This window comes from Galeopterus variegatus, unplaced genomic scaffold (assembly GCF_000696425.1).
Source record: "Galeopterus variegatus unplaced genomic scaffold, G_variegatus-3.0.2 Scaffold287, whole genome shotgun sequence".
Lineage (NCBI taxonomy): Eukaryota > Metazoa > Chordata > Mammalia > Dermoptera > Cynocephalidae > Galeopterus > Galeopterus variegatus.
In genome coordinates this window covers 271,821-296,343 of record NW_007726398.1, presented here as the reverse complement: position 1 = coordinate 296,343, position 24,523 = coordinate 271,821, and the positions used below count along the sequence as shown (strand labels likewise).

Here is a 24,523-nt window from a genome sequence, read left to right as displayed (position 1 = left end):
TCAAATTGCAGCATGAGAATGAAGTTACACATCAGTAAACCTTCCTTACAGTGAGGTCTTCTAAATACTGAACTGGGTGTTAGGGGTAACTCTACCCTCAAGCTTATTCTTTTAAAAATACACATTTTTCGGGGCCGGCCCAGTGCGCCACTTGGGAGTGCGGTGGCGCTCCCGCCGAGGGTTCGGATCCCATGTACAGACCGGGTCCCGCTCACTGGCTGAGCGAGGTGCGGGAGCAACACCGAGGGTTGCGATCCCGTTGCCGGTCCCGATCTGGTACGGGCGCGACCCTGAGGGTTGCGATCCATTGCCGGACACGAAAAAAGACAAAAAGGGAAAAAAAAAAACAAACAAACACATTTTTCTCTGTTAAGTGTGGTTTGATTAACTTCATGTCTAAAGGCAGAGAATTGGTTGATTTTTCAAGATCCTTTCTACATCTGTAAATTCATGATTTGTATACAGAAACACAGCTGAAAGACAAATTATATTAATTCTTTTGCTACTAGATATCTTTTGCTCAAATTAAGAGCTTTTTATTAAAATATTAGTCTCAGTTCTAATGTAAAAACTGTGCTATTTTAATTTAAAAGTAGACTACTAAAAATCTTATTCACATTTCTTTTTCTCAAAAAAAAAAAGTCTTATTATCACTAAAATTTTGAGGGTGATCATCTTACTATAATTCTACAGGGCCCCTTTGTGTCTTTCCTTGCAAAGGAATTTTAAACCTTTACTCCAGTCATGCAAAATACTTCTGCCTTTTATGAACTTACTCTTAAAATACTTAACTGTCTCTTTTCAAAAAGAAATTAAATATAAACTGTGAAGTAATAAAAGTCATTTTATAACATTTTAGAGGTTTTGTTTAAATGAAATCTATCTGAAGAAACTTGCTCTTGTCAATTCGATTCAGGACTTTAATCTCAACATTCTAAAAACGGTAGCCTTCAAAACTACAACATGAACCAAATAAAAACAGGCTACAGGAATAGAAAACGGGAAAAGAAATCTGAGTTATGTTTGGCTTTTTTTTTTTTTTGGCCATCACTCCAAGGAAGGACTGCTAAATCCTAAATGGCCTTTGATAATTTTGTGGGGGTTTTTGGCAGCTGGACAGTAAGGAGATCTGAACCCTTGACCTTGGTGTTACAGAGTGGTGCTCTAATCAACTGAGCTAATAGACCAGCCCAATTTTGTATTTAAACATTTACAGTTGAGCATAGTCACAATGCATATTGTATTATAGCAATTGCTTCCAATATAAGTTAATATTTTTAAAAGAATAATCTCTAACATTATTCTTACATAATCTACCACAAAATCCTCAGCATTCATTTTATTGGTTTATTTTTATAAGGTACCTGTTAGTTGTTCTTTTTTTTTTTTCTTTTACCATAGTCGATGTACATTGTATACAAGCTGTTTATTGAGAACCACTGTGTTCTGAGGAATAGACTTGGTGAAAGAGCATATTCTAGAGTAGCCTTAGTGGAATTCAGATGATAAAACAACATGTTAATAGATAAGATACTCATACATCTGTGGGTGGGTTAGAAACTGTGACACTTATTAAGACAGCCATAAATCACAGTCCAGAATTTATATTTAAAATTTATATTGAAATGTCATTAAAAAACAACTCTTTTCCCATTCAAGCACAAGTCCTTGAATAAGTAGCTGTGTTCCTAGGGCAGGGCATATCTTAATTACCCTCTTCTGTTCATTTTTTCTTCTTATGTTTTTTGGCTTTTCTCAATTCTTAAGGTAGTTATATGAATAACTTTATATTATTATAAAACACTTGAAAAGCACTATTTTAAACCATTTACCAAATGAATTAAATGCACTTATATATTGGATTGCTGTTTCATATATTCTTAAACTATACTTTTTTCAAAAACAACTAGGTGGTTCCACGTTCAGAAGGAAGAGTTCATACACTTACCCTGAGGGATGTAAAGTTAGAAGATGCTGGGGAAGTACAGCTAACAGCAAAAGATTTCAAAACTCAAGCCAACCTCTTTGTGAAAGGTAACTATAAGGCTACATGTATAATGCAGAAGCTCATAAATAATGCCAACTCTCAATTATCTTTACATGATGAGTACTATAGGTCATTAAAATCAACCAACTATCCAAAAGCCTAATTTTACTTTTTGGCCTAACAAAATACTTCATGGACTGTTTTTTTTTTTAAGAGTTGAAATTGACTAGCAAAGAGTTTACTTCCTCTTTTTGTTTGTATTGTTTTTATTGCACACTCTATTAGTTCAAAAAACAGCTGGAGGAAGAATTATCAAACCAGGTATCCATCATTTTATTAACCAAGAGTTGGCTATTTTTTTCTTGATGTTTCATAGTTTTTAAAACAATTTTCCTCTGTACATACAAACAATGATAACATATCATTATTAGAGGAAAACATCTCAGTGGAATCAAAACTTACAAACGAAACTTAGAACAGAAAAAGCCCTGGAAATAGCAGAGGAATGTAGAGGAGGTACAGAAACTCTTGGAGAAGGAAAGGAGAAATTCCTTGGCTAATGAGTATGATTCTTTCAGAGCCCCCAGTTGAATTCACTAAGCCTCTTGAGGACCAGACAGTTGAAGAGGAAGCCACTGCAGTATTGGAGTGTGAAGTATCCAGAGAAAATGCTAAAGTGAAATGGTTCAAAAATGGCACAGAAATCCTCAAAAGCAAGAAATATGAGATTGTTGCTGATGGCAGGGTCAGAAAACTTATTATACACAACTGTACCCCAGAGGATATTAAAACATACACTTGCGATGCTAAGGATTTTAAGACTTCCTGTAACCTGAATGTCGTGCGTAAGTATTCTTACACCGGACTTTTCATTTGCAACTCTTTGATAACAAAAAAACACTTTTTGCATGTCCTTCACGGCCTAACTGCATTTCTTGGCAACTTATAGTATCAATACTGACCTAATCTGATCCCTTATGTGATAAAAAAAAAAAAAAAAGAAAGGAAAAGAAAAAAAAGAATGAAAGAAAGAAAAGTCCTTATGCTGTATATCTGGTCTGATAAAAGACAGATCAATCACTTTTCACTAGGCTTCTTTTCCCTCACTGAGTAGTGAGCTGATGTGCTCTTTGTCTACATGGGGTAAGCCTACTGTATGAATATCCTGATATGAATGAGAAGAAACTGAATAAAAAAGATATGGCGGGAATACAGATTTTTAAAAGAAAGTGAAAGTGATTTCCATGTGGAAAGAAAATGAATTTTCAAGCGTGGGGAACAACTAGAAATGAGCATGAAATTTCCTCTTGAATAGGAGCATACTAGAGGTCTGCTATCACATCATAAAGCCCATTTACATAATTCGATCTCTGAGAATAAGAATGGACAAGAAGATGGAGTGAGGCCTGGATTCTTTGAGTCCTGGATTCTTTGAATGAAGAGAGTTCTAATGGTTCTTAGCATTACTTCTTCCTCTGGTGAAAAATATAACATCTTTTTTCAAAATGCCTCATGCTAGCTCATTTGTTTCATTCATCCATTTGTCCAGTGATGACATCTTTCAGTGCATATTTTTGTGCAATATATGTTTGTTTGGTTTAGTTGCTTCCCGTCTGTCAACAGCTACAGCCTAGTGGCTTTGTACTTCATGCATCTTGTACTGTGTTGTTGTTTTCACTCTGCGGCTGCTCTGCTTTAGCTTATGTCAGAGTAGCTACTCTTCTTCCCCTTGTCATCTACCTCCACTCCAAGAAGGCTCAGCTGAGTGAGCATACCCTCCAGCCTATTAGCCAGCATTTGTCCCAGAATCTCATTGATCAAGAAAGGTCATCTTGGAAAGGACTCCCAAGGAGCTCTGAAAGAAGGGAGGGAAAGAGGGTAGCTCCCAGATCCTATACCTGGGCTAAATTAATTCTGGAGATAAAACAACAGAAATAAAAAAACAAATCTCCCTCCCATGCAAAACACATTGCTTTGTCGCACTAATAGATTTTATGCCTGACTTTTATGTGATGTCTTTGAAGCTGATTAAAAAAAAGTGCCAAATGTATATGATTTCAATTACAGATTCTGGCCTCTTAGCCATAAACAAGGCTGGCCATAGTGATTCCAGCTGTATTATCAGTGAATTCTGCTAATTTCTCAAAGACTATGCTGGCTGCCTTAAATAAGATAATGTTTCTTTGCTACTGGTGTTTCCTTTGACAATATCTTTCAACTCTGACGCATTACCAATGAAGATTTTTCTTCCAGCTATCATTCAAAAGAACTGAGATGGCTCTCTAGTGTGTGTGTACATATGTATATATATGCACATTAGTTGGACATATAGTATGTCACATAATTTTATGTAAACTACAAATATAAAAAAGTAATGCATCAAACCTGAATGGCAGCTCCAAGTGATTTCAAAGTCATTTGTACCTATTAAGATATAAAGGCCAGGCAAAAGAGCCACTTTTCTTAATGTATACCGTACTAATGGCAGAACGAATTTCCAGTAACCCCGTTTTGAATTCTGATGACATTCTCTTACAGCACCTCATGTGGAATTCTTAAGACCACTCACCGATCTTCAAGTTAAAGAAAAAGAAATGGCTCGGTTTGAATGTGAAATTTCCCGGGAAAATGCTAAGGTCTGTGATTGTATACCTGTTGTCTTGTATTGCCAAATAACTTTATATTTACTTTTGGCCTAGCAAAAGTGGAAAAATAAATTAATCAAACCTTTCTCTGTTCATCACTTTACTTTTAGATTAAAGATTATTTTAGTATGAAATATGTACTTGATTTAATTGTTCTCTTTTTAGTATTATTCATTTACTATTACTTGAAAAACACTGGACTCACAATCAGAAGATTTAGATATTATTAGTTTGAACCATATGAAATTGCTGTTTTCTTAGATCAAAAACAGTCAAATATCAGTAATTTCATATGTCTCAACTAAGTACTTCTGGTTTCCATTAACTGCCATTGGTAAGTTCCTTCAGAATTGAGTCTTGGTTTACACATTAAAGGAGTTGGTCTGCATGATGTCTAAGGCTCTATATAGCTCTAAACTTATATGATCCCATTATTTTTAATAATTGATAATAGTATCACAGCAGCTTACTAAACAGTACTTGGTTAGTTTGTTCTTGCTTTTTGGGTTTGCTTATATTTGCATCTACCACCTTGGTCCTTCTACTTACTATAAAGTCTTGTTGGATGCTTTCAGAAAAACTCAGGATCACAGATTCTCTTAGGGACACTCATGTGAAAAAACAAGAAAACTGATAAATAAATCTGTCTATCTAAATATAGGTTCAATGGTTTAAAGATGGTGCTGAAATTAAAAAGGGCAAAAAATATGACATCATATCCAAGGGAGCAGTGCGCATTCTTGTTATCAACAAATGTCTCCTGGATGATGAAGCAGAATATTCCTGTGAAGTAAAAACAGCAAGAACTTCTGGCATGCTTACAGTCCTGGGTAAGTGAAGTCTTTGTTTGCAGAAAGAAGTGTATGTGTTGGGAAGAAATAATAATTTTCAGTTTAATTCGGTGCTTTTCAATTCTTCTTGCAGAAGAAGAAGCTGTCTTTACAAAAAATCTTGCCAACATTGATGTTAATGAAGCAGACACTATAAAACTGGTTTGTGAAGTCTCTAAGCCTGGAGCAGAAGTGACTTGGTACAAAGGGGATGAAGAGATCATTGAGACAGGAAGATATGAAATACTTGCTGATGGACGAAAGAGAATCCTGATCATTCAGAACGCTCACCTTGAGGATGCCGGCAACTACAACTGCCGACTCCCCAGTTCTCGAACCGATGGCAAAGTCAGAGTACATGGTATGAAAACTACAAGGAATAATTTTTTTTTATTTTTAACAACTCATGCTTGTTAGATTTAAGGTGAATACATAAGTTTTTAATATCTTGCAACGTCTTTTTCCCCCAGAACTTGCTGCTGAATTTATCTCAAAGCCTCAAAACCTTGAAGTACTTGAAGGAGAAAAGGCTGAATTTGTCTGCTCTATATCAAAGGAAAGCTTTGAAGTCCAGTGGAAGAGGGATGATAAGACACTTGAATCTGGAGATAAATATGACATTATTTCTGATGGAAAAAAGAGGATTCTAGTTGTAAAAGATGCCACATTACAAGATATGGGCACTTATGTAGTCATGGTTGGGGCCGCCAGAGCAGCAGCTCACTTGACAGTAATTGGTAAGTTTGTTATTGCTTTTTGGATTTATTTGTATTTGTGTCTACCACTTCAGTCCTTCTCTATACTATACACTCTTGTTGGTTGCTTTCAGAAAAACTCAGGATCATAGTTCCCCTTAAGGACACCCGTGTGAAGGAACAACAAGAAGTTGTCTTCAACTGTGAAGTCAACACTGAGGGTGCCAAGGCCAAATGGTTCAGAAATGAAGAAGCCATATTTGATAGTTCAAAATACATTATTCTCCAAAAAGACCTGGTCTACACCCTTAGAATTAGAAATGCACAGTTAGATGACCAAGCCAACTATAATGTGTCTCTGACCAATCACAGAGGTGAAAATGTTAAAAGTGCAGCCAATCTAATAGTAGAAGGTAAGTAATTTATGTGGCATTAAAAATTGTTTCATCAGTTTCTATTATGAAAACAATTAAAATCAACATTACCCTTCTTCTTTACAACAGAGGAAGACCTTAGGATTGTCGAACCTCTTAAGGATATTGAAACAATGGAGAAGAAATCTGTCACGTTCTGGTGCAAGGTGAATCGTCTCAATGTAACACTAAAGTGGACCAAAAATGGAGAAGAAGTGCCTTTTGACAATCGTGTATTATACAGAGTTGATAAGTACAAGCATTCTCTAATCATTAAAGACTGTGGCTTCCCAGATGAAGGTGAATACACTGTCACTGCTGGACAAGATAAATCTGTTGCTGAGCTTCTTATCATAGAAGCCCCTACAGAATTTGTGGAACACTTGGAAGACCAGACAGTCACTGAGTTCGATGATGCTGTCTTCTCCTGCCAACTCTCCAGAGAGAAAGCAAATGTAAAATGGTACAGAAATGGGAGAGAAATCAAAGAAGGCAAAAAGTAAGCAAAAGCTGCTGCTTCTCTTTTCTGTAGCTATACATGCACACTTTTGACAATTTAGAGGTCATTATGCTAGCTGACCCATAATCCGATCTCTTCTTTAGATACAAATTTGAAAAAGATGGCAGTACACACAGACTCATCATAAAAGACTGCAGGCTGGATGATGAGTGTGAATATGCTTGTGGAGTAGAAGACAGGAAGTCTCGAGCTAGACTTTTTGTGGAAGGTACATGTTACGTGGAAGGACAGTTCTCCTATTAGTTACTAATTTTTGAAACTGTTAATCAAAATACAAACGAATTTGTATTTATTTCACATTTTCTTTCCAGAAATCCCTGTTGAGATCATCAGGCCTCCTCAAGATATTCTTGAAGCTCCTGGTGCTGATGTTGTCTTTTTAGCTGAGCTCAACAAAGATAAGGTGGAAGTCCAATGGCTAAGAAATAACATGATTGTTGTCCAGGGTGACAAACACCAGATGATGAGTGAAGGAAAGATACACAGGCTACAGATTTGTGATATTAAGCCCCGCGACCAGGGTGAATACAGATTTATTGCCAAAGACAAAGAAGCCAGAGCTAAGCTTGAACTGGCAGGTAAGTCTCTTTCCTTTATTTTAAAATATCCTCACAATATCACAGATACTATATGGATTTCAGATTTCAGTTATTTAATGCAATAATCCTTTTGAGAGTCTTTAATTTCTAGTAAGCCCTACCCACATGTTAACTATTTGATTTCTCCTACTACAAAGTAAGTGTCCTGAGTGAGAGGAAATTGATAGAATTCATCTAAAATGCCATCACCTTGGACAGTTCCTGGCACCTGGTTGCTGTTTATTAATTCCTAGAATCAATCTGTCACCCTGAGAGTCTTCCCAGACCTAAGGACTGCCCCAAGCTCTTCTCCTTTCCAGAACCCTCTGGGCCTTTTAGATCTGTTCTCATCCTGACCCAAGACATCCTCATATGTTGTCATTATGAAAAAACCACCAGCGTACCTCTTACAAATAAAACAAAATTGTCTGGTTTATCTTAAATTAAATATGCAGTGCCTACTCTATCAAAAGTTAATAAAATCAAAGCATGTTTTACACTCTACTGAGTCCTCTGTTATGATTTTTGGCAAAGAATGTGTGTTTTATAATTTTATACCATCCTCAACCCTCGATTCTCCCGAGTCTGATAATTTGAGGGGGAAAAAAAAAGCTATGAGAACTCTAAGCTAGTTAGCAGTCTTTGCTACAACGTTACTGTGATATACTTCCAAGGTTATACAACCAGTATTTGCTAACAAATGTATAGTAAAGAAGCTATGATATAATTTGACTACAGTAAATAACTCACATGTTGTCTTTCTTCTAGCTGCACCTAAAATCAAGACAGCTGATCAAGACCTTGTGGTTGATGTTGGTCAGCCTCTGACAATGGTAGTGCCATATGAGGCCTACCCCAAAGCAGAAGCTGAGTGGTTTAAAGAAAATGAACCTTTATCTTCAAAAACTGTTGATACTACAGCTGAACAAACATCTTTCAGAATTTTAGAAGCCAAGAAAGGAGACAAAGGAAGGTATAAAATTGTGCTGCAGAACAAACATGGCAAAGCAGAAGCATTCATCAATTTAAAAGTTATTGGTAAGCCCTTGAGTCACTCAGACTTAATTAGCAAAGCACAACTTAAAGGCATGGTAACATACTAAAAATTCTTTAAATGTGGTTTTCAGATGTTCCTGGGCCAGTACGCAACTTAGAAGTGACAGAAACATTTGATGGTGAAGTGAGCCTCGCTTGGGAAGAACCATTAACTGATGGTGGAAGCAAAATCATAGGTTACGTTGTTGAAAGACGTGATATCAAGAGAAAGACATGGGTCCTGGCCACTGACCGGGCAGACAGTTGTGAGTTTACTGTCACTGGACTACAAAAAGGGGGAGTTGAGTACCTATTCCGTGTAAGTGCGAGAAACAGAGTCGGCACTGGTGAACCAGTAGAAACTACCAATCCTGTAGAAGCAAGGAGTAAATATGGTAAGAAGTTTTAAAGTAAATTACAAACTAGCTTATCTTGGTTTTTATCTCCAACATAACCCAAAGACCATGTTTTCTTCTGTGGTGAAATCCAGATGTTCCAGGCCCTCCCTTGAATGTAACCATCACTGATGTGAATAGATTTGGTGTCTCACTGACATGGGAACCACCAGAGTATGATGGAGGTGCTGAGATCACAAACTACATCATTGAATTAAGGGATAAGACTTCTATCAGGTGGGACACAGCCATGACTGTAAGGGCTGAAGACCTGTCTGCAACTGTCAGTGATGTAGTGGAAGGACAGGAGTACAGTTTCCGGGTCAGAGCCCAAAACCGAATTGGAGTTGGAAAACCAAGTGCAGCCACACCCTTCATCAAAGTTGCTGATCCAATTGGTAAGCCTATCAAAATAAAATAGTAATTACTGCATGAAATCCAGAAATTAGGCTTAACAATTAAAATAAATCAAATTAAATAAAAGTTAGTAAAAAGGTAGAACATCAGAAAAATTTTAACCAGACTTTGCCTACTTTTATTCAATGAATTCAAAACCTGTTCATTTCATGAGGATAATAGAATTGATTACAGACTGTCTTAATAAACTGTCACTAAATTAAATGGTATGCTCCAACTCTTTCTTCCACTCCAGAGAGACCAAGTCCTCCTGTGAACCTAAATTCCTCAGATCAGACTCAGTCATCAGTTCAGCTCACATGGGAACCTCCTCTGAAAGATGGAGGAAGCCCAATATTGGGCTATATAATTGAGCGATGTGAAGAAGGAAAAGATAATTGGGTTCGTTGCAATGTGAAACTTGTCCCTGAGCTGACTTACAAGGTAGGACATTTGCACCTAAAAAAAAAAATTCAGTGTATTATGATGGACTTAAATATGTAAGTTTTTTTACAAATATTAATTCATAATTTTAGGTTACTGGATTGCAAAAAGGAAATAAATATTTGTATAGAGTATCTGCAGAAAATGAAGCTGGCGTTTCAGATCCATCTGAAATTCTTGGTCCTCTAACTGCTGATGATGCATTTGGTAAACTGATATTTTATTTTTAGATTTGGGAACAGCACATAGCTACTTTGGGGTACCAGGGACTGTAATATGGTACTGGAAACTCATTAATTTTTCTTCTTGGTAGTTGAACCAACAATGGATTTAAGTGCATTTAAAGATGGTCTGGAAGTTATTGTCCCAAATCCCATCAAGATCCTGGTTCCAAGTACAGGCTACCCAAGGCCAACTGCAACCTGGTCTTTTGGAGATAAGGTACTAGAAGAAGGAGACCGGGTGAAAATGAAGACCTTATCTGCCTATGCTGAACTTGTTATTTCTCCAAGTGAACGTCCAGACAAGGGCATTTATACCCTGAAATTAGAAAATCGTGTGAAAACAATTTCTGGGGAAATTGATGTCAATGTAATTGGTAAGAAACTAAACTTCTGCTATCTAAGTTGATTTGATATGACTAACAAATATTGGTTCGAACTATTAATGATATTGACTTGTGACTTCATTTTTCTCAGCTCGTCCAAGTGCACCTAAAGAACTGAAGTTTGGTGACATAACCAAGGACTCAGTACATCTGACTTGGGAACCACCAGATGATGATGGCGGAAGTCCATTAACTGGATATGTTATTGAAAAGCGAGAAGTCAGCCGGAAAACATGGACTAAAGTGAGTTTTGAGCATTGATTCACCAACTCAGAAAAAAAAGAGTGGGGGAAATCCCAGAAGGCTGGGAGGGCCATGCAGAACTTATACGTGCCATATCCTTTTACCTTTACCTCACTAAAAAAAGTACCAAAACCTTTTTTAATAATGCATTGATGTGGGCCGAGCTCATGGTGCACTTGGGAGAGTGCGGCGCTGGGAGTGCAGCAGCACTCCCGCCACGGGTTCGGATCCTATATAGGGATGGCCGGTGCGCTCACTGGCTGAGCGCAGTACCGCGGATCTCACAAAAAAAAAAAAAAAAATGCATTGATGCTAATGCTTCCTAAGGTAATTCAACAAAGATTTGGTATAATTGCCTCATTTTTTTTGAGCCTTACCATATTTTCGGCTAGATTTGTTCAAAAAATAAAACAAAAACTTACCTATTCACTTGGTACCTGATAAATACCCAAAATGCTCCCATTAAGCAACAAGCCATTCTAAGGAAAATGAGTATTTCCCTGGTGGTCACACTTCTGCTCTCACTTAGATTCCCTTAGTTGGCCCAATCTGCCATTCTTTCCTCCTTCATTTATACTATTCTTTACCCTGATTTAAAGTCATATTTCTTTTTTTCATTGAAGCATAATTGATCATATATAATTGATTATATTTTGGGGGTACAGCATTGACTATTATCACCTGTGCACAACATGTGTTGATCAAATCAATATTATTAGCATATTCATTACTACAAACTGGAATTATTCTTTATGCCCCTTAAAGTCATATTTCTAATAACCAAGCTGGATGAAAGAATCAACACCTTATTTGCCATCAGTTTACTGTGTACAAACTATGAAACAGTGTCTCCTTATACTGAGGGTCAAATATTATGCTTCCTACTTTGCACTTTTTCCCTAATGATGTGAAATTAATATAAGATCATCCTTAGCATTCAAAACAACTTCCATTTGTATCCTTGCTCATGGTGAAAATACTTTGACTTGGGAAAAGAGTTTTGGGAAATAACTATAATTAACTGTATTTCTTTGTCCCAGGTTATGGACTTTGTGACTGACCTAGAATTCACAGTTCCTGATCTTGTTCAAGGAAAAGAATATTTATTTAAAGTCTGTGCTCGTAATAAGTGTGGCCCTGGAGAACCTGCATATGTTGATGAGCCTGTAAATATGTCAGTTCCTGCAAGTGAGTACATTCTTGATGATTCATTGCCTAGCTATATTTATGTTACTGGTTTTTGCTTTTAGACCTGGAGTTGAAGTTATAGGGAAAGGTGGGGGTTAGCGATATGGAGATAACTTCACAGGTGGCCTATCTAAGACTGAGTCTCTCTTTAAAATGTTATAGCGGTACCTGACCCACCAGAAAATGTTAAATGGAGAGATCGAACAGCCAAGAGCATCTTCCTAACATGGGACCCACCTAAATATGACGGTGGTTCACGCATCAAAGGATATATAGTTGAAAAATGTCCACGTGGTTCTGATAAATGGGTCGCCTGTGGAGAACCCGTTGCAGAAACAAAGTAGGTTTTTAAAATTATTCAGCACGAGAGTAGATGTTTACTCTTACTTACTAAAATGGGCTTTCTTTGGGAAAATTTAAATGTTAATTTTTTCATTGAGAATTCTCCTGATGTGCCTGTCTGATTTTAAAAAGTGCTGCTGAATGTACCCCCATCTCAAGGTTTTTATTAATTACAGCCTTAAAGCAATCCAGATTTAATTTAAAGGCTAGTATTATACCAGAGGTATGAATTTTAGAAAGTTTATAAATCCACACAATGGTACAGATTATCCACATGATAGTAAAATATCCTATTTTGTTTTCTGACAGAATGGAAGTGACAGGTCTTGAGGAAGGAAAATGGTATTCCTACCGCGTGAAGGCCTTGAACAGGCAAGGTGCCAGCAAGCCAAGCAAACCCACAGATGAAATCCAGGCCGTGGACACACAGGGTATTTATTTCAGATTTTTGTGTTATCCATCAGGCCTCTGACTTTCTGCTTGAACTTGCTAACATCATAAATAATCTTTTCCAATTCAGAGGCCCCAGAAATTTTCCTGGATGTGAAACTCCTTGCTGGTCTCACTGTAAAAGCCGGAACTAAAATCGAACTTCCTGCCACTGTAACTGGAAAACCTGAACCGCAAATAACTTGGACAAAGGCTGATATGATTCTGAAGCAGGACAAAAGAATCACCATTGAAAATGTTCCTAAAAAATCTACAGTGACTATCATTGAGAGTAAGAGAAGTGACACTGGCAGATACATTATCGAGGCTGTGAACGTCTGTGGCCGGGCTACTGCTGTGGCAGAAGTGAACGTCTTAGGTAAGGGAGGCTTCAGTTTTAAAAAGGGACAAACTCATTTCAGCTACATTCTTGAATAAAACGTAGTTTTAAAAAATGTTTTTCTGCATGTGTGATGCCATCCACAGATAAACCCGGACCACCAGCCGCTTTTGACATCACGGATGTAACCAATGAGTCATGTCTTCTAACATGGAACCCACCACGAGATGATGGTGGATCTAAGGTCACAAACTATGTTGTGGAGAGAAGAGCAACTGACAGTGAAGTGTGGCACAAGCTCTCGTCGACGGTCAAGGATACAAACTTCAAGGCAACCAAATTAATACCCAATAAAGAATACATCTTCAGAGTTGCTGCAGAAAACATGTATGGTGTGGGTGAGCCAGTTCAGGCCAGTCCAATAATAGCCAAATATCAGTTTGGTGAGTTTCTCAATCAGTTGACCAAATAAAAAAAAGGATGCTTGTGTCAAACTTGCATTTAGGTGTTGCAATTATATACAGGACATATAACATTTTATGTCATTATCCTGTCTATAGATCCACCTGGACCTCCAACTCGCCTGGAACCTTCTGATATCACTAAAGACGCAGTGACTCTCACATGGTGTGAGCCAGATGATGATGGTGGCAGCCCAATCACAGGATACTGGGTTGAAAGATTAGATCCTGATACTGATAAATGGGTTAGATGCAATAAGATGCCAGTAAAGGACACAACATACAGGTGTGCCCAAAATCTCCATCAAGATGTTAAAACAGCTGTCAAAAGATGTCAAATTTTTACTGTTTAGCATTCCTTTTGATTACCCATGATTATATATTACTGTAAAATTGTTTAATATTATTTTTACTTATATTTTCTATTACCACATAATTTTGAAAGTGATATAAATTCCATTTACGGACACATTTTTTAGTTTACTATAAAATATTAACTTTCTGGAAGTTTCAAAGTGCTTGGTCTTTCAGTATATTATGATGATAATCATAATTATTGATATTATCATTACATTGGTACGTTTGGCCAATTCTAAAGTGTGTGACAGTTAAAAAGCAATTTTGAATTTATTTTGAAATGCTTTAAATCCAGTTACATTTCTAAATGAGTCTTTCACAATTTAAATAAATTGGCCTCTCCTCTTCTATATAAAATAAACATGTTTTTGCTTCTTACCACGATGTTACACATGCACTTTATTTCTAATTCAGAGTGAAAGGTCTCACCAATAAGAAAAAATACAGATTCCGTGTGTTGGCTGAAAATCTTGCTGGACCTGGAAAGCCAAGTAAATCGACTGAACCAATTTTAATAAAGGATCCCATAGGTATTATTTATACAATTTTCTGTGGTTATTTTGAAGCTTATATCAACTCCTTTTTGACAAACCTAAATAATGATTTCATTGGCTTGCAGATCCTCCATGGCCCCCTGGAAAACCAACTGTAAAAGATGTAGGCAAAACATCATTAATATTGAATTGGACAAAGCCAGAACATGACGGAGGGGCAAAGATTGAGTCTTATGTCATTGAAATGCTCAAGACTGGAACAGAAGACTGGGTCAGAGTGGCTGAAGGGGTTCCCACCACTCAGCATTTGCTCCCGGGGCTCATGGAAGGGCAGGAATACTCATTCCGAGTTAGAGCCGTGAACAAGGCTGGGGAAAGTGAACCCAGTGAACCCAGCGATCCTGTGCTTTGCCGGGAGAAGCTATGTAAGTCACTTTTGATGTCTGGGGTGTATAAATCCTAATGTCTATCTGAGAACTACAATACGAGAAAATATGAAAAAAATTCATTACTGTTATTTCCTCCTTGCTATATCATTTCCTAGTGACTACCAGAACTTCACAGTATTCAGTAAAAACTGAATACTGGGCAATAAAAATTAAATTTGTTTTTCTTTCTTGTCCAGATCCTCCATCACCACCTCGCTGGCTTGAAGTTATTAATATCACAAAAAATACAGCAGACTTAAAATGGACAGTTCCTGAGAAAGATGGAGGGTCCCCCATCACCAACTACATAGTGGAAAAGAGAGATGTGAGGCGAAAAGGCTGGCAAACAGTAGACACCACTGTCAAGGACACCAAGTGCACAGTAACCCCGCTGACTGAGGGTTCCTTATATGTATTCCGAGTTGCTGCAGAAAATGCTATAGGACAAAGTGACTACACTGAAATTGAGGACTCCGTCCTGGCCAAAGACACCTTCAGTATGCTCTCTAACTTGATCTTTGTAACAACATTTGTAGTAGATGATCACTTTTCTTCTGGTTTCTAATCACTGATTGTTGTTGCTTTTAGCCACCCCTGGACCACCCTATGCCCTGACAGTAGTCGATGTGACGAAACGACATGTTGACCTAAAGTGGGAGCCACCTAAAAATGATGGTGGAAGACCAATACAGAGGTAGAATTTGAGTTAATTCATAAAGAATAACTTACAGTTGGCTGCAAATTCTTAACTTTGTTTTTTTTTATTAATGCTGATGAAATGCTCTGTTATTTCAATAGATATGTCATTGAGAAGAAAGAAAAGTTAGGGACCCGTTGGGTGAAAGCTGGAAAGACTTCAGGACCTAACTGTAACTTCAGGGTAACTGATGTCATTGAAGGAACAGAGGTCCAGTTTCAGGTTCGGGCAGAAAATGAAGCTGGAGTTGGTCACCCAAGTGAACCCACAGAAATCCTATCAATTGAAGATCCAACAAGTAAGTAGTGCTGATTATACACAAATATTGTCTAGAACTTGGTGATGAGACTGTGGATATGAATGTTTCACTCTTTTCTCAGGTCCTCCTTCACCTCCGCTTGACCTACATGTGACTGATGCTGGGAGAAAGCACATTGCCATTGCTTGGAAGCCTCCAGAGAAAAATGGTGGAAGTCCTATTATAGGATACCATGTTGAAATGTGTCCAGTAGGCACTGAGAAATGGATGCGGGTTAATTCTCGTCCAATAAAAGACTTGAAATTCAAGGTTGAAGAGGGTATTGTTCCTGACAAAGAGTATGTTCTAAGAGTGAGAGCTGTCAATGCTGTTGGTGTCAGTGAGCCATCTGAAATCTCCGAAAATGTGGTTGCCAAAGATCCAGACTGTAAGAACACACTGTCTTTTATAGTTAATAAAATAGGCTTTATTCATGCATTGCATTTTGACGTACTCTTATTTTCCCTCTTTTGTATTATATCTTACAGGCAAGCCAACAATTGATCTGGAGACTCATGACATTGTTGTTATTGAAGGTGAAAAGCTAAGCATTCCTGTTCCCTTCAGAGCTGTCCCAGTTCCAACTGTTAGTTGGCATAAAGATGGCAAAGAAGTTAAAGCAAGTGATAGATTAACAATGAAGAATGATCACATCTCTGCACATCTTGAAGTTCCCAAGAGTGCCCATGCAGATGCTGGAGTTTACACCATTACCCTGGAGAACAAGCTTGGCTCGGCAACTGCCTCAATCAATGTCAAAGTCATAGGTAATCATTCTTTGATAAAACACCAGACATTCTTCACATATTGAGGAAATTAGTTAACTTTGCAGTGTTAGTGTAAATGGCTTCATGAATTGGCTATTTGTAAACTAAATATTCCTTCAGATTATTTCTTTCTATAAGAGAAGTAAAGCAATTCTAAAGAGATGAAATTGCTAGTTAAAGTCTGATTAGATGAATTTATTTCAGTTTTAGTTATTTGCATGTGAATTTTAATTTAAATGAAAGATATAGCATACTAAAAGAATGTTTAAGTGACCAATACTCATTTTTTAATTGTATAAATTCACATTTTTCAATAATGTTCTCAACCAAGAGTAGTAACATTTTTGCCCCCCCACCATTGGATGGTGTTTGGAAATTTGTAAGGCCATTTTTGTTTGGCACAGAGACTCAGACGATGCTACTTAAATTTAGTAGATGGGGGCCATGGATACTAAATGCCGTGAAATGTGAGGGACACTCCACCATATGAAAGATTATTCCACCCAAAATGCTAATAGTCCCACTTAGTGACAGTGCACTATTAAAATGCTGATTTTTCAGGATTACAATAATAATATCAATTTTATTTGTAATAGGCCTACCTGGACCATGCAAAGATATTAAAGCAAGTGATGTGACCAAGAGTTCTTGTAAGTTAACCTGGGAACCTCCAGAATATGATGGTGGAAGCCCAATTCTTCATTATGTCCTGGAACGCAGAGAAGCTGGGAGAAGGACATATATACCAGTCATGTCTGGGGAAAACAAACTGTCTTGGACTGTAAAGGATCTCATACCAAATGGTGAATACTTCTTCCGTGTTAAAGCAGTCAACAAGATTGGTGGAGGCGAATATATTGAACTGAAAAATCCAATCATTGCTCAAGATCCAAAGCGTAAGTTGGGCATGAATATACCATGGCTAGGAATTAATATGCAATTTTGTATTAAGAAGAAGTTTTTCCTGATGTTAACAGTTTTCTTCTTGTTCTTCAGAACCCCCTGATCCACCTGTAGATGTTGAGGTTCATAATCCTACAGCTAAGGCAATGACTATTACATGGAAGCCACCTTTGTATGATGGAGGAAGCAAGATAATGGGTTATATCATAGAGAAGATTGCTAAGGGTGAAGACAAATGGAAGAGATGCAATGAACACCTGGTACCAGTCCTGACCTATACGGCAAAAGGACTTGAAGAGGGAAAGGAGTACCAATTCCGTGTGCGCGCAGAGAATGCTGCTGGCATTAGTGAACCTTCTCGGGCCACTCCTCCCATCAAAGCTGTAGACCCTATTGGTAAGTTTTGTTTAATGGGATTGCCACTTTTGCATTGTAAAATAAATAAGAATAATGGTTTGTCAGATATTTTAGTCAGAATTGAAAGCAATTATTGTTTTTGACCATTACAGATGCCCCCAAAGTCATTCTGAGAACAAGCCTAGAAGTGAAACGAGGTGATGAAATAGCACTTGATGCAACTATTTCTGGATCACCTTACCCAACCATTACATGGATAAAGGATGAAAAGGTTATTACACCTGAGGAAATTAAGAAGCGACCAGCACCCCTGGTTAGGAGGAAGAAGGGTGAAGTTCAAGAGGAAGAACCATTTGTCCTGTCTCTGACGGAGCGTTTGAGTATTGACAACAGTAGACAAGGAGAATCTCAGCTACGTGTCCGAGATTCTCTCCGACCAGACCATGGCCTGTATATGATCAAAGCTGAAAATGACCATGGTATTGCAAAAGCTCCTTGTACCGTCAGTGTGTTAGGTAAGTAATTAAAGTTATACTTCCCAATGGAAAAAGTCTATATTAGAGTTTTAGAAAAACATAAAAATAAGGATTTTGGGAGAGGGTTAAAATAATGGGAAATAGCTTCAGCAAGTTATCTTCATCTCATTTTATCTCCTGGCCATGTAAAAGTACTCAGCTGACCTTGTTATTCATTAGCTATTGTGATATAAAGACAGATTTGGGAAAACAGAAGTTATGTCAAAGGGGCCTGCTAACATTTACATTTTCCATTGCAACCACTTCTACACAAATTTTTAATCACTATTCTCTTTTGAAATATTAGATACACCAGGGCCACCAATCAACTTCATATTTGAGGATATTAGAAAGACCTCAGTGCTCTGTAAATGGGAACCACCCCTTGATGATGGTGGCAGTGAAATCATAAACTACACTTTGGAAAAGAAAGACAAGACAAAGCCCGACTCAGAATGGATTGTTATCACTGCAACACTTAGACACTGCAAATATTCAGTAACAAAGTTGATTGAAGGAAAAGAGTACCTCTTCCGTGTCAGAGCTGAAAATAGGTTTGGACCTGGACCACCATGTGTTTCAAAGCCACTGCTTGCTAAAGATCCATTTGGTAAGGTCCCTTTTGCATCTCGAATTTGCCTTTTTACCATCTCCTTTGGTATATATATTATCACAGCTTGTAAAATTGGATTTTTATATCATTTTAGGGAATCAATTGAAATATGTTATGTTATTTTTTATCAGAACCACCTGATGCACCTGATAAGCCCATTGTGGAAGATGTTACCAGCAACAGTATGCTAGTGAAATGGAATGAACCAAAAGATAATGGAAGCCCCATCTTGGGTTACTGGCTTGAAAAACGTGAGGTTAATAGTACACATTGGTCTCGTGTCAACAAAAACCTTCTGAATTCTTTGAAAGCCAATGTAGACGGCTTATTAGAAGGACTCACCTATGTCTTTAGAGTATGTGCTGAAAATGCAGCTGGACCTGGAAAGTTCAGTCCACCTTCAGATCCCAAAACAGCACGTGATCCAATCTGTAAGTAATTCCTTCAAAAGAAAGTAGGATAGAGTAAGCTACTGTATATTTTAAAACCATCAGCAAGTTTGATTTTTGTATCTGCATTTCTTCTAGCTCCACCTGGGCCACCTATCCCAAGAGTTGCTGACACAAGCTCTACAACTATTGAACTAGAATGGGAACCCCCAGCTTTCAATGGTGGTGGAGAAATTGTTGGCTACTATGTCTACAAGCAGTTGGTTGGCACAAATGAATGGTCACGCTGCACAGAGAAGACGATCAAGGTCCGTCAGTACACTGTCAAAGAAATCCGAGAGGGTGCCGATTACAAACTTCGGGTGACTGCTGTCAATGCTGCAGGTGAAGGGCCGCCTGGAGAAACAGAACCTGTTACTGTGGCTGAACCACAAGGTACTTAAAAGTTATTTGAATAAAATTATGGGTGTTTTCCCAGTATGGTGCTATTTTATCACTTTTCTTGGGCTAATGAATGTCTGTTCTCTTTCAACAGAGCCTCCAACTGTGGAACTGGATGTTTCTGTCAAGGGTGGAATACAAATAATGGCTGGGAAAACTCTTAGAATTCCAGCTGTGGTAACTGGTCGCCCTGTGCCTACAAAAGTGTGGACCAAAGAAGAAGGGGAGCTGGATAAAGATCGTGTTGTAATAGAGAATGTCGGAACCAAATCTGAACTAATTATCAAGAATGCATTGAGAAAAGATCATGGCAGATATGTGATTACAGCTACTAATAGCTGTGGTTCCAAATTTGCAGCAGCCAGGGTAGAAGTTTTTGGTAAGGAATGTTGCATGGATTTGCATAGGATTTTGCCAATCCTATCTTATTACATTGATTTTGTATTGTTTTGTTTTTCAGATGTCCCTGGTCCAGTTCTGGACTTAAAACCTGTTGTAACAAACAGAAAAATGTGTCTGCTTAACTGGTCTGATCCAGCAGATGATGGAGGAAGTGAAATCACCGGCTTTATTATTGAAAGAAAAGATGCCAAGATGCATACTTGGAGACAACCAATAGAGACTGAGAGATCTAAATGTGACATCACAGGTCTCCTTGAGGGACAAGAATATATGTTCCGTGTTATTGCCAAGAACAAGTTTGGCTGTGGCCCTCCTGTTGAAGTAGGACCAATTCTTGCAGTTGATCCACTAGGTAAAAGAGAGGGCTTCCATTGCTTTATAAAATAAATACTGTTTTGGGCCGGCCCGGTGGCGCACTGCTACAGTGTGCCGCTTGGGAAGTGCGGTGGCGCTCCCGCCGAGGGTTCGGATCCCACATACAGACCGGTTCCCGCTCACTGGCTGAGCGAGGTGTGGGAGCAACACCGAGGGTTGCAAAAAAAGGAAAAAAAAATAATAATAAATAAATAAATACTGTTTTGGGCCGGCCCGGTGGCGCACTGCTACAGTGTGCCGCTTGGGAAGTGCGGTGGCGCTCCCGCCGAGGGTTCGGATCCCACATACAGACCGGTTCCCGCTCACTGGCTGAGCGAGGTGTGGGAGCAACACCGAGGGTTGCAATCCCGTTGCCGGTCCTGGTCCGGTATGGGCGCGACACTGAGGGTTGCGATCCATTGCCGGTCACAAAAAAAGACAAAAAGGAAAAAAAAATAATAATAAATAAATAAATACTGTTTTGCTTCTAGTTTTGTCATTGATTTACTGAGGTTTATGGCTTCAAACTCCTAATATGATCTTCAAACTCAAGATCTACAGCTGGAAAGTAATAAAAAAAGCAAAACAAACAATTACTAGCGACTTTAAAGATACCATATTTGCTATAATTTCAATGTAATTTTTGGCTCTAAGTATATTAATGGTGCATGGTTTTGTGTACTGAACAAGTTGGATTTACTGAGACTTAATAATAACCCAGAAGTAGTTTGGAAATATTAAATCTCTCCAACAGAATACACTAGAGTACTTAATTATTAATAATTAACTTAAATTTAATAATCTAGTAGTAAAAAGAGTTTTGCCATTTTTCTAAAAGATGACAAGACAGGTAATTGCCTTAGGGTAAATGCCCTGGTCTTCCTCTATCCTCAAGAAGTCCCCACACTGGAAGGATAGAGAGGCCCAAAACAGAAAGAGCCACCAAAGAATTGAAAACCAACCAGAGGAAACATCCCAGAAACCAGTATGAAACACTAAAATTGCACACACTTGGTAATATACATTGACATCCCATCTAAGAAAGCAAAGCCTTTAAAGAAGACCCATTCTTCAACAGAATAAAGAAGTTATTCCTCCACTACTACTCCCTGAAAAAAAAATTTTTTTCTTAAATTACGTCTTACACCACTGTTACAGCTCATCTTGGAATGTCCACTATACTTCAGATTGTGCCGAGGTGTCATAACACACCGCTCTGGCAACAATAACAATCAGCTAGCATGTACTGAGTCTAGTTTCACTATTCAAAGCTCACTCTTTTGGTTCTGTCCTTCATGACACAAAACTACAGCAGCATTATATAAATTTTCTTCCCACCATATTTTAAGCCCACACTTGAAGCAACATGACTCAAAGTGTATTCAGTAGACATACCCACTGTCTGTTAATAAAAGAAGAAACCCTTTGCTCTTGGCTGGCCATCTAAAACAACACTTCACAGACCTACTTTTCTAGTTCATTAGGATTAGAAACTTTCCCAGTGACAGAGGTAAACAATCTAAAATGTTAAATAGAAAAAATCACATGTGCCCCTTGATTTATGTTTAATTAATAATTTTGATGGAAAGTTTGCTAAGAAAAATTCTGTCTATATGAATGCCTATGCCTATAATTCTGGTAACTGATCTGTTTTGGGAAGGATTTTTAAAATGCATGTAAGGTTATGCCAAACAAAAAACTATTTTTGCACTTAATTGAGTTGAAATGAAATATTTCTTATAGGAATATTGGTTTCATGCTCATCATTTTAATTTGCCTCTGGTTAAAGGTCCTCCAACATCTCCTGAGAGGCTCACATATACAGAAAGGACGAAGTCCACTATCACCCTTGACTGGAAAGAGCCCCGTAGTGATGGTGGCAGTCCCATCCAAGGATATATCATTGAAAAACGGCGTCATGATAAACCTGACTTTGAAAGAGTTAATAAGCGACTCTGCCCAACAACATCTTTTCTGGTTGAAAATCTTGATGAACACCAAATGTATGAATTCCGTGTCAAAGCTGTCAATGAAATTGGTGAAAGTGAACCATCCCTGCCTCTTAACGTAGTCATACAAGATGATGAAGGTGTGGAATCTGAATATAATCATAATTTTAATGTACTTTACAGTGCTGCCTGTATCCCATAAGTTGACAAAATATCCTCATGTCTTTGCTTTTCTTTTTTTTTTCTACCTCTCTCTTCCCTTGTCTGCAGTGCCCCCAACTATCAAGTTGCGTCTGGCTGTTCGAGGAGACACTATCAAAGTTAAGGCAGGAGAGCCTGTTAACATCCCAGCAGATGTAACAGGTCTTCCAATGCCTAAGATTGAGTGGTCCAAGAATGAAACTGTGATTGAAAAACCCACTGATGCACTTCAGATAACCAAGGAAGAAGTATCCCGAAGTGAGGCAAAGACCGAACTTAGCATTCCCAAAGCAGTCCGGCAGGACAAAGGCACTTACACAATTACTGCTTCCAATCGCCTTGGCTCAGTGTTCCGAAATGTTCACGTTGAAGTATATGGTAAGTGACTTGCTTTTTTACACCAAAAAGACATCTGGTGTCTGTTTAAGAATTGCCTTCTCAATCTCCTCCATTGGTTCCTTTCCAGACCGCCCATCCCCACCGAGAAATCTTGCTGTTACTGACATTAAAGCCGAATCTTGCTACCTAACGTGGGATGCCCCTCTAGATAACGGTGGCAGTGAAATCACCCATTATGTCATTGACAAACGTGATGCAAGCAGGAAGAAAACTGAATGGGAAGAAGTCACCAACTCTGCTGTAGAGAGGAAATATGGGGTAAACTCTTCTAAATGTTTTCTCATACACATTAAAAAGACATGTCCTGATTTGACACCCTTTTAGTATAACTCTAAAATTTAATGATTAAGCTCAAAACGACAAACAAAAAGCTGCTATTTTGTTATTGTAGTGTTTAGCATCATGCACATAAAGCCACTTAGTAAATACTATTCCTTTTAGTATAACTCTAAAATTTAATGATTAAGCTCAAAACGACAAATAAAAACCTGCTATTTTGTTATTGTAGTGTTTAGCATCATGCACATAAAGCCACTTAGTAAATACTATTTAATATACAGATACTTTTTTGAGAGATCCACTATTAGGCACAGTAAATTTACATATTCTTATTTTAAAAGGGCTTTCTCCTTCTCTCTGTCTTCTCCATGTTTTGAGTCTATATATTTATTTCTTCTTATAGTTATCCCTCCCAAAATAAGTTGAATTTTAAAATGAGTGAAAATCAACATAAATATATTATTTTTAAGAAATTTCTACCCATCTAATTTCTAGGTCTGGAAGCTTATCCCCAATGGTCAGTATGAGTTCCGAGTTAGGGCGGTGAATAAATATGGAACCAGTGATGAGTGCAAATCAGATAAAGTGGTCATTCAAGATCCTTATCGCCTTCCTGGACCTCCAGGAAAACCAAAAGTTTTGGAGCGCACCAAAGGCTCGATGCTAGTAAGCTGGACGCCTCCTTTGGACAATGGCGGCTCTCCAATTACTGGCTACTGGCTGGAGAAAAGAGAGGAGGGAGGTGCCTACTGGTCACGTGTTAGCCGAGCACCAATAACCAAAACAGGATTAAAGGGTGTGGAATTCAATGTTCCTCGTTTGATTGAAGGCGTTAAATATCAGTTCAGAGCTATGGCAATAAATGCTGCAGGAATTGGCCCTCCTAGTGAACCATCAGATCCAGCTGTTGCAAGCGATCCCATATGTAAGTATGCTTCCATTTCTGTGACTCATTTCTAAAGGGCAAAGTCACTAAATTGATAACACTGCTCTTAAATTTCTGGTGTTTTTGGAGGGGGGGGGGAATTATTTTATTTATTAAAGTAAAAAGGTTCATATTCACATAGAATATCAAAAGTATATATGTGTGTGTGTGTGTGTGTGTGTATACACACACACACACACACACACA

The 24,523-nt window shown here is 38.0% G+C and overlaps 1 protein-coding gene across 1 annotated transcript in view; it reads left to right on the top strand.

Moving 5' to 3' along the window:
• The window catches only part of TTN (titin), a 274,143-nt gene that overhangs the window by 173,489 nt on the left and 76,131 nt on the right, over positions 1-24,523 (top strand). Inside the window, exons 193-234 of the mRNA XM_008567052.1 lie at positions 1,911-2,034; positions 2,566-2,832; positions 4,526-4,623; positions 5,294-5,462; positions 5,557-5,823; positions 5,933-6,199; positions 6,292-6,570; positions 6,661-7,069; positions 7,174-7,298; positions 7,402-7,668; positions 8,437-8,706; positions 8,796-9,098; positions 9,194-9,496; positions 9,751-9,938; positions 10,031-10,145; positions 10,252-10,536; positions 10,637-10,788; positions 11,829-11,976; positions 12,139-12,316; positions 12,628-12,749; positions 12,839-13,126; positions 13,234-13,530; positions 13,648-13,834; positions 14,320-14,435; positions 14,525-14,824; positions 15,025-15,324; positions 15,416-15,521; positions 15,626-15,822; positions 15,905-16,210; positions 16,311-16,589; positions 17,186-17,485; positions 17,586-17,888; positions 18,002-18,364; positions 18,672-18,974; positions 19,109-19,408; positions 19,505-19,801; positions 19,902-20,186; positions 20,268-20,561; positions 22,353-22,652; positions 22,783-23,091; positions 23,180-23,370; positions 23,887-24,336. Coding sequence (XP_008565274.1) covers positions 1,911-2,034; positions 2,566-2,832; positions 4,526-4,623; positions 5,294-5,462; positions 5,557-5,823; positions 5,933-6,199; positions 6,292-6,570; positions 6,661-7,069; positions 7,174-7,298; positions 7,402-7,668; positions 8,437-8,706; positions 8,796-9,098; positions 9,194-9,496; positions 9,751-9,938; positions 10,031-10,145; positions 10,252-10,536; positions 10,637-10,788; positions 11,829-11,976; positions 12,139-12,316; positions 12,628-12,749; positions 12,839-13,126; positions 13,234-13,530; positions 13,648-13,834; positions 14,320-14,435; positions 14,525-14,824; positions 15,025-15,324; positions 15,416-15,521; positions 15,626-15,822; positions 15,905-16,210; positions 16,311-16,589; positions 17,186-17,485; positions 17,586-17,888; positions 18,002-18,364; positions 18,672-18,974; positions 19,109-19,408; positions 19,505-19,801; positions 19,902-20,186; positions 20,268-20,561; positions 22,353-22,652; positions 22,783-23,091; positions 23,180-23,370; positions 23,887-24,336 — 10,407 coding nt within the window. The remainder of the gene's footprint in view (positions 1-1,910; positions 2,035-2,565; positions 2,833-4,525; positions 4,624-5,293; positions 5,463-5,556; positions 5,824-5,932; positions 6,200-6,291; positions 6,571-6,660; positions 7,070-7,173; positions 7,299-7,401; positions 7,669-8,436; positions 8,707-8,795; positions 9,099-9,193; positions 9,497-9,750; positions 9,939-10,030; positions 10,146-10,251; positions 10,537-10,636; positions 10,789-11,828; positions 11,977-12,138; positions 12,317-12,627; positions 12,750-12,838; positions 13,127-13,233; positions 13,531-13,647; positions 13,835-14,319; positions 14,436-14,524; positions 14,825-15,024; positions 15,325-15,415; positions 15,522-15,625; positions 15,823-15,904; positions 16,211-16,310; positions 16,590-17,185; positions 17,486-17,585; positions 17,889-18,001; positions 18,365-18,671; positions 18,975-19,108; positions 19,409-19,504; positions 19,802-19,901; positions 20,187-20,267; positions 20,562-22,352; positions 22,653-22,782; positions 23,092-23,179; positions 23,371-23,886; positions 24,337-24,523) is intronic.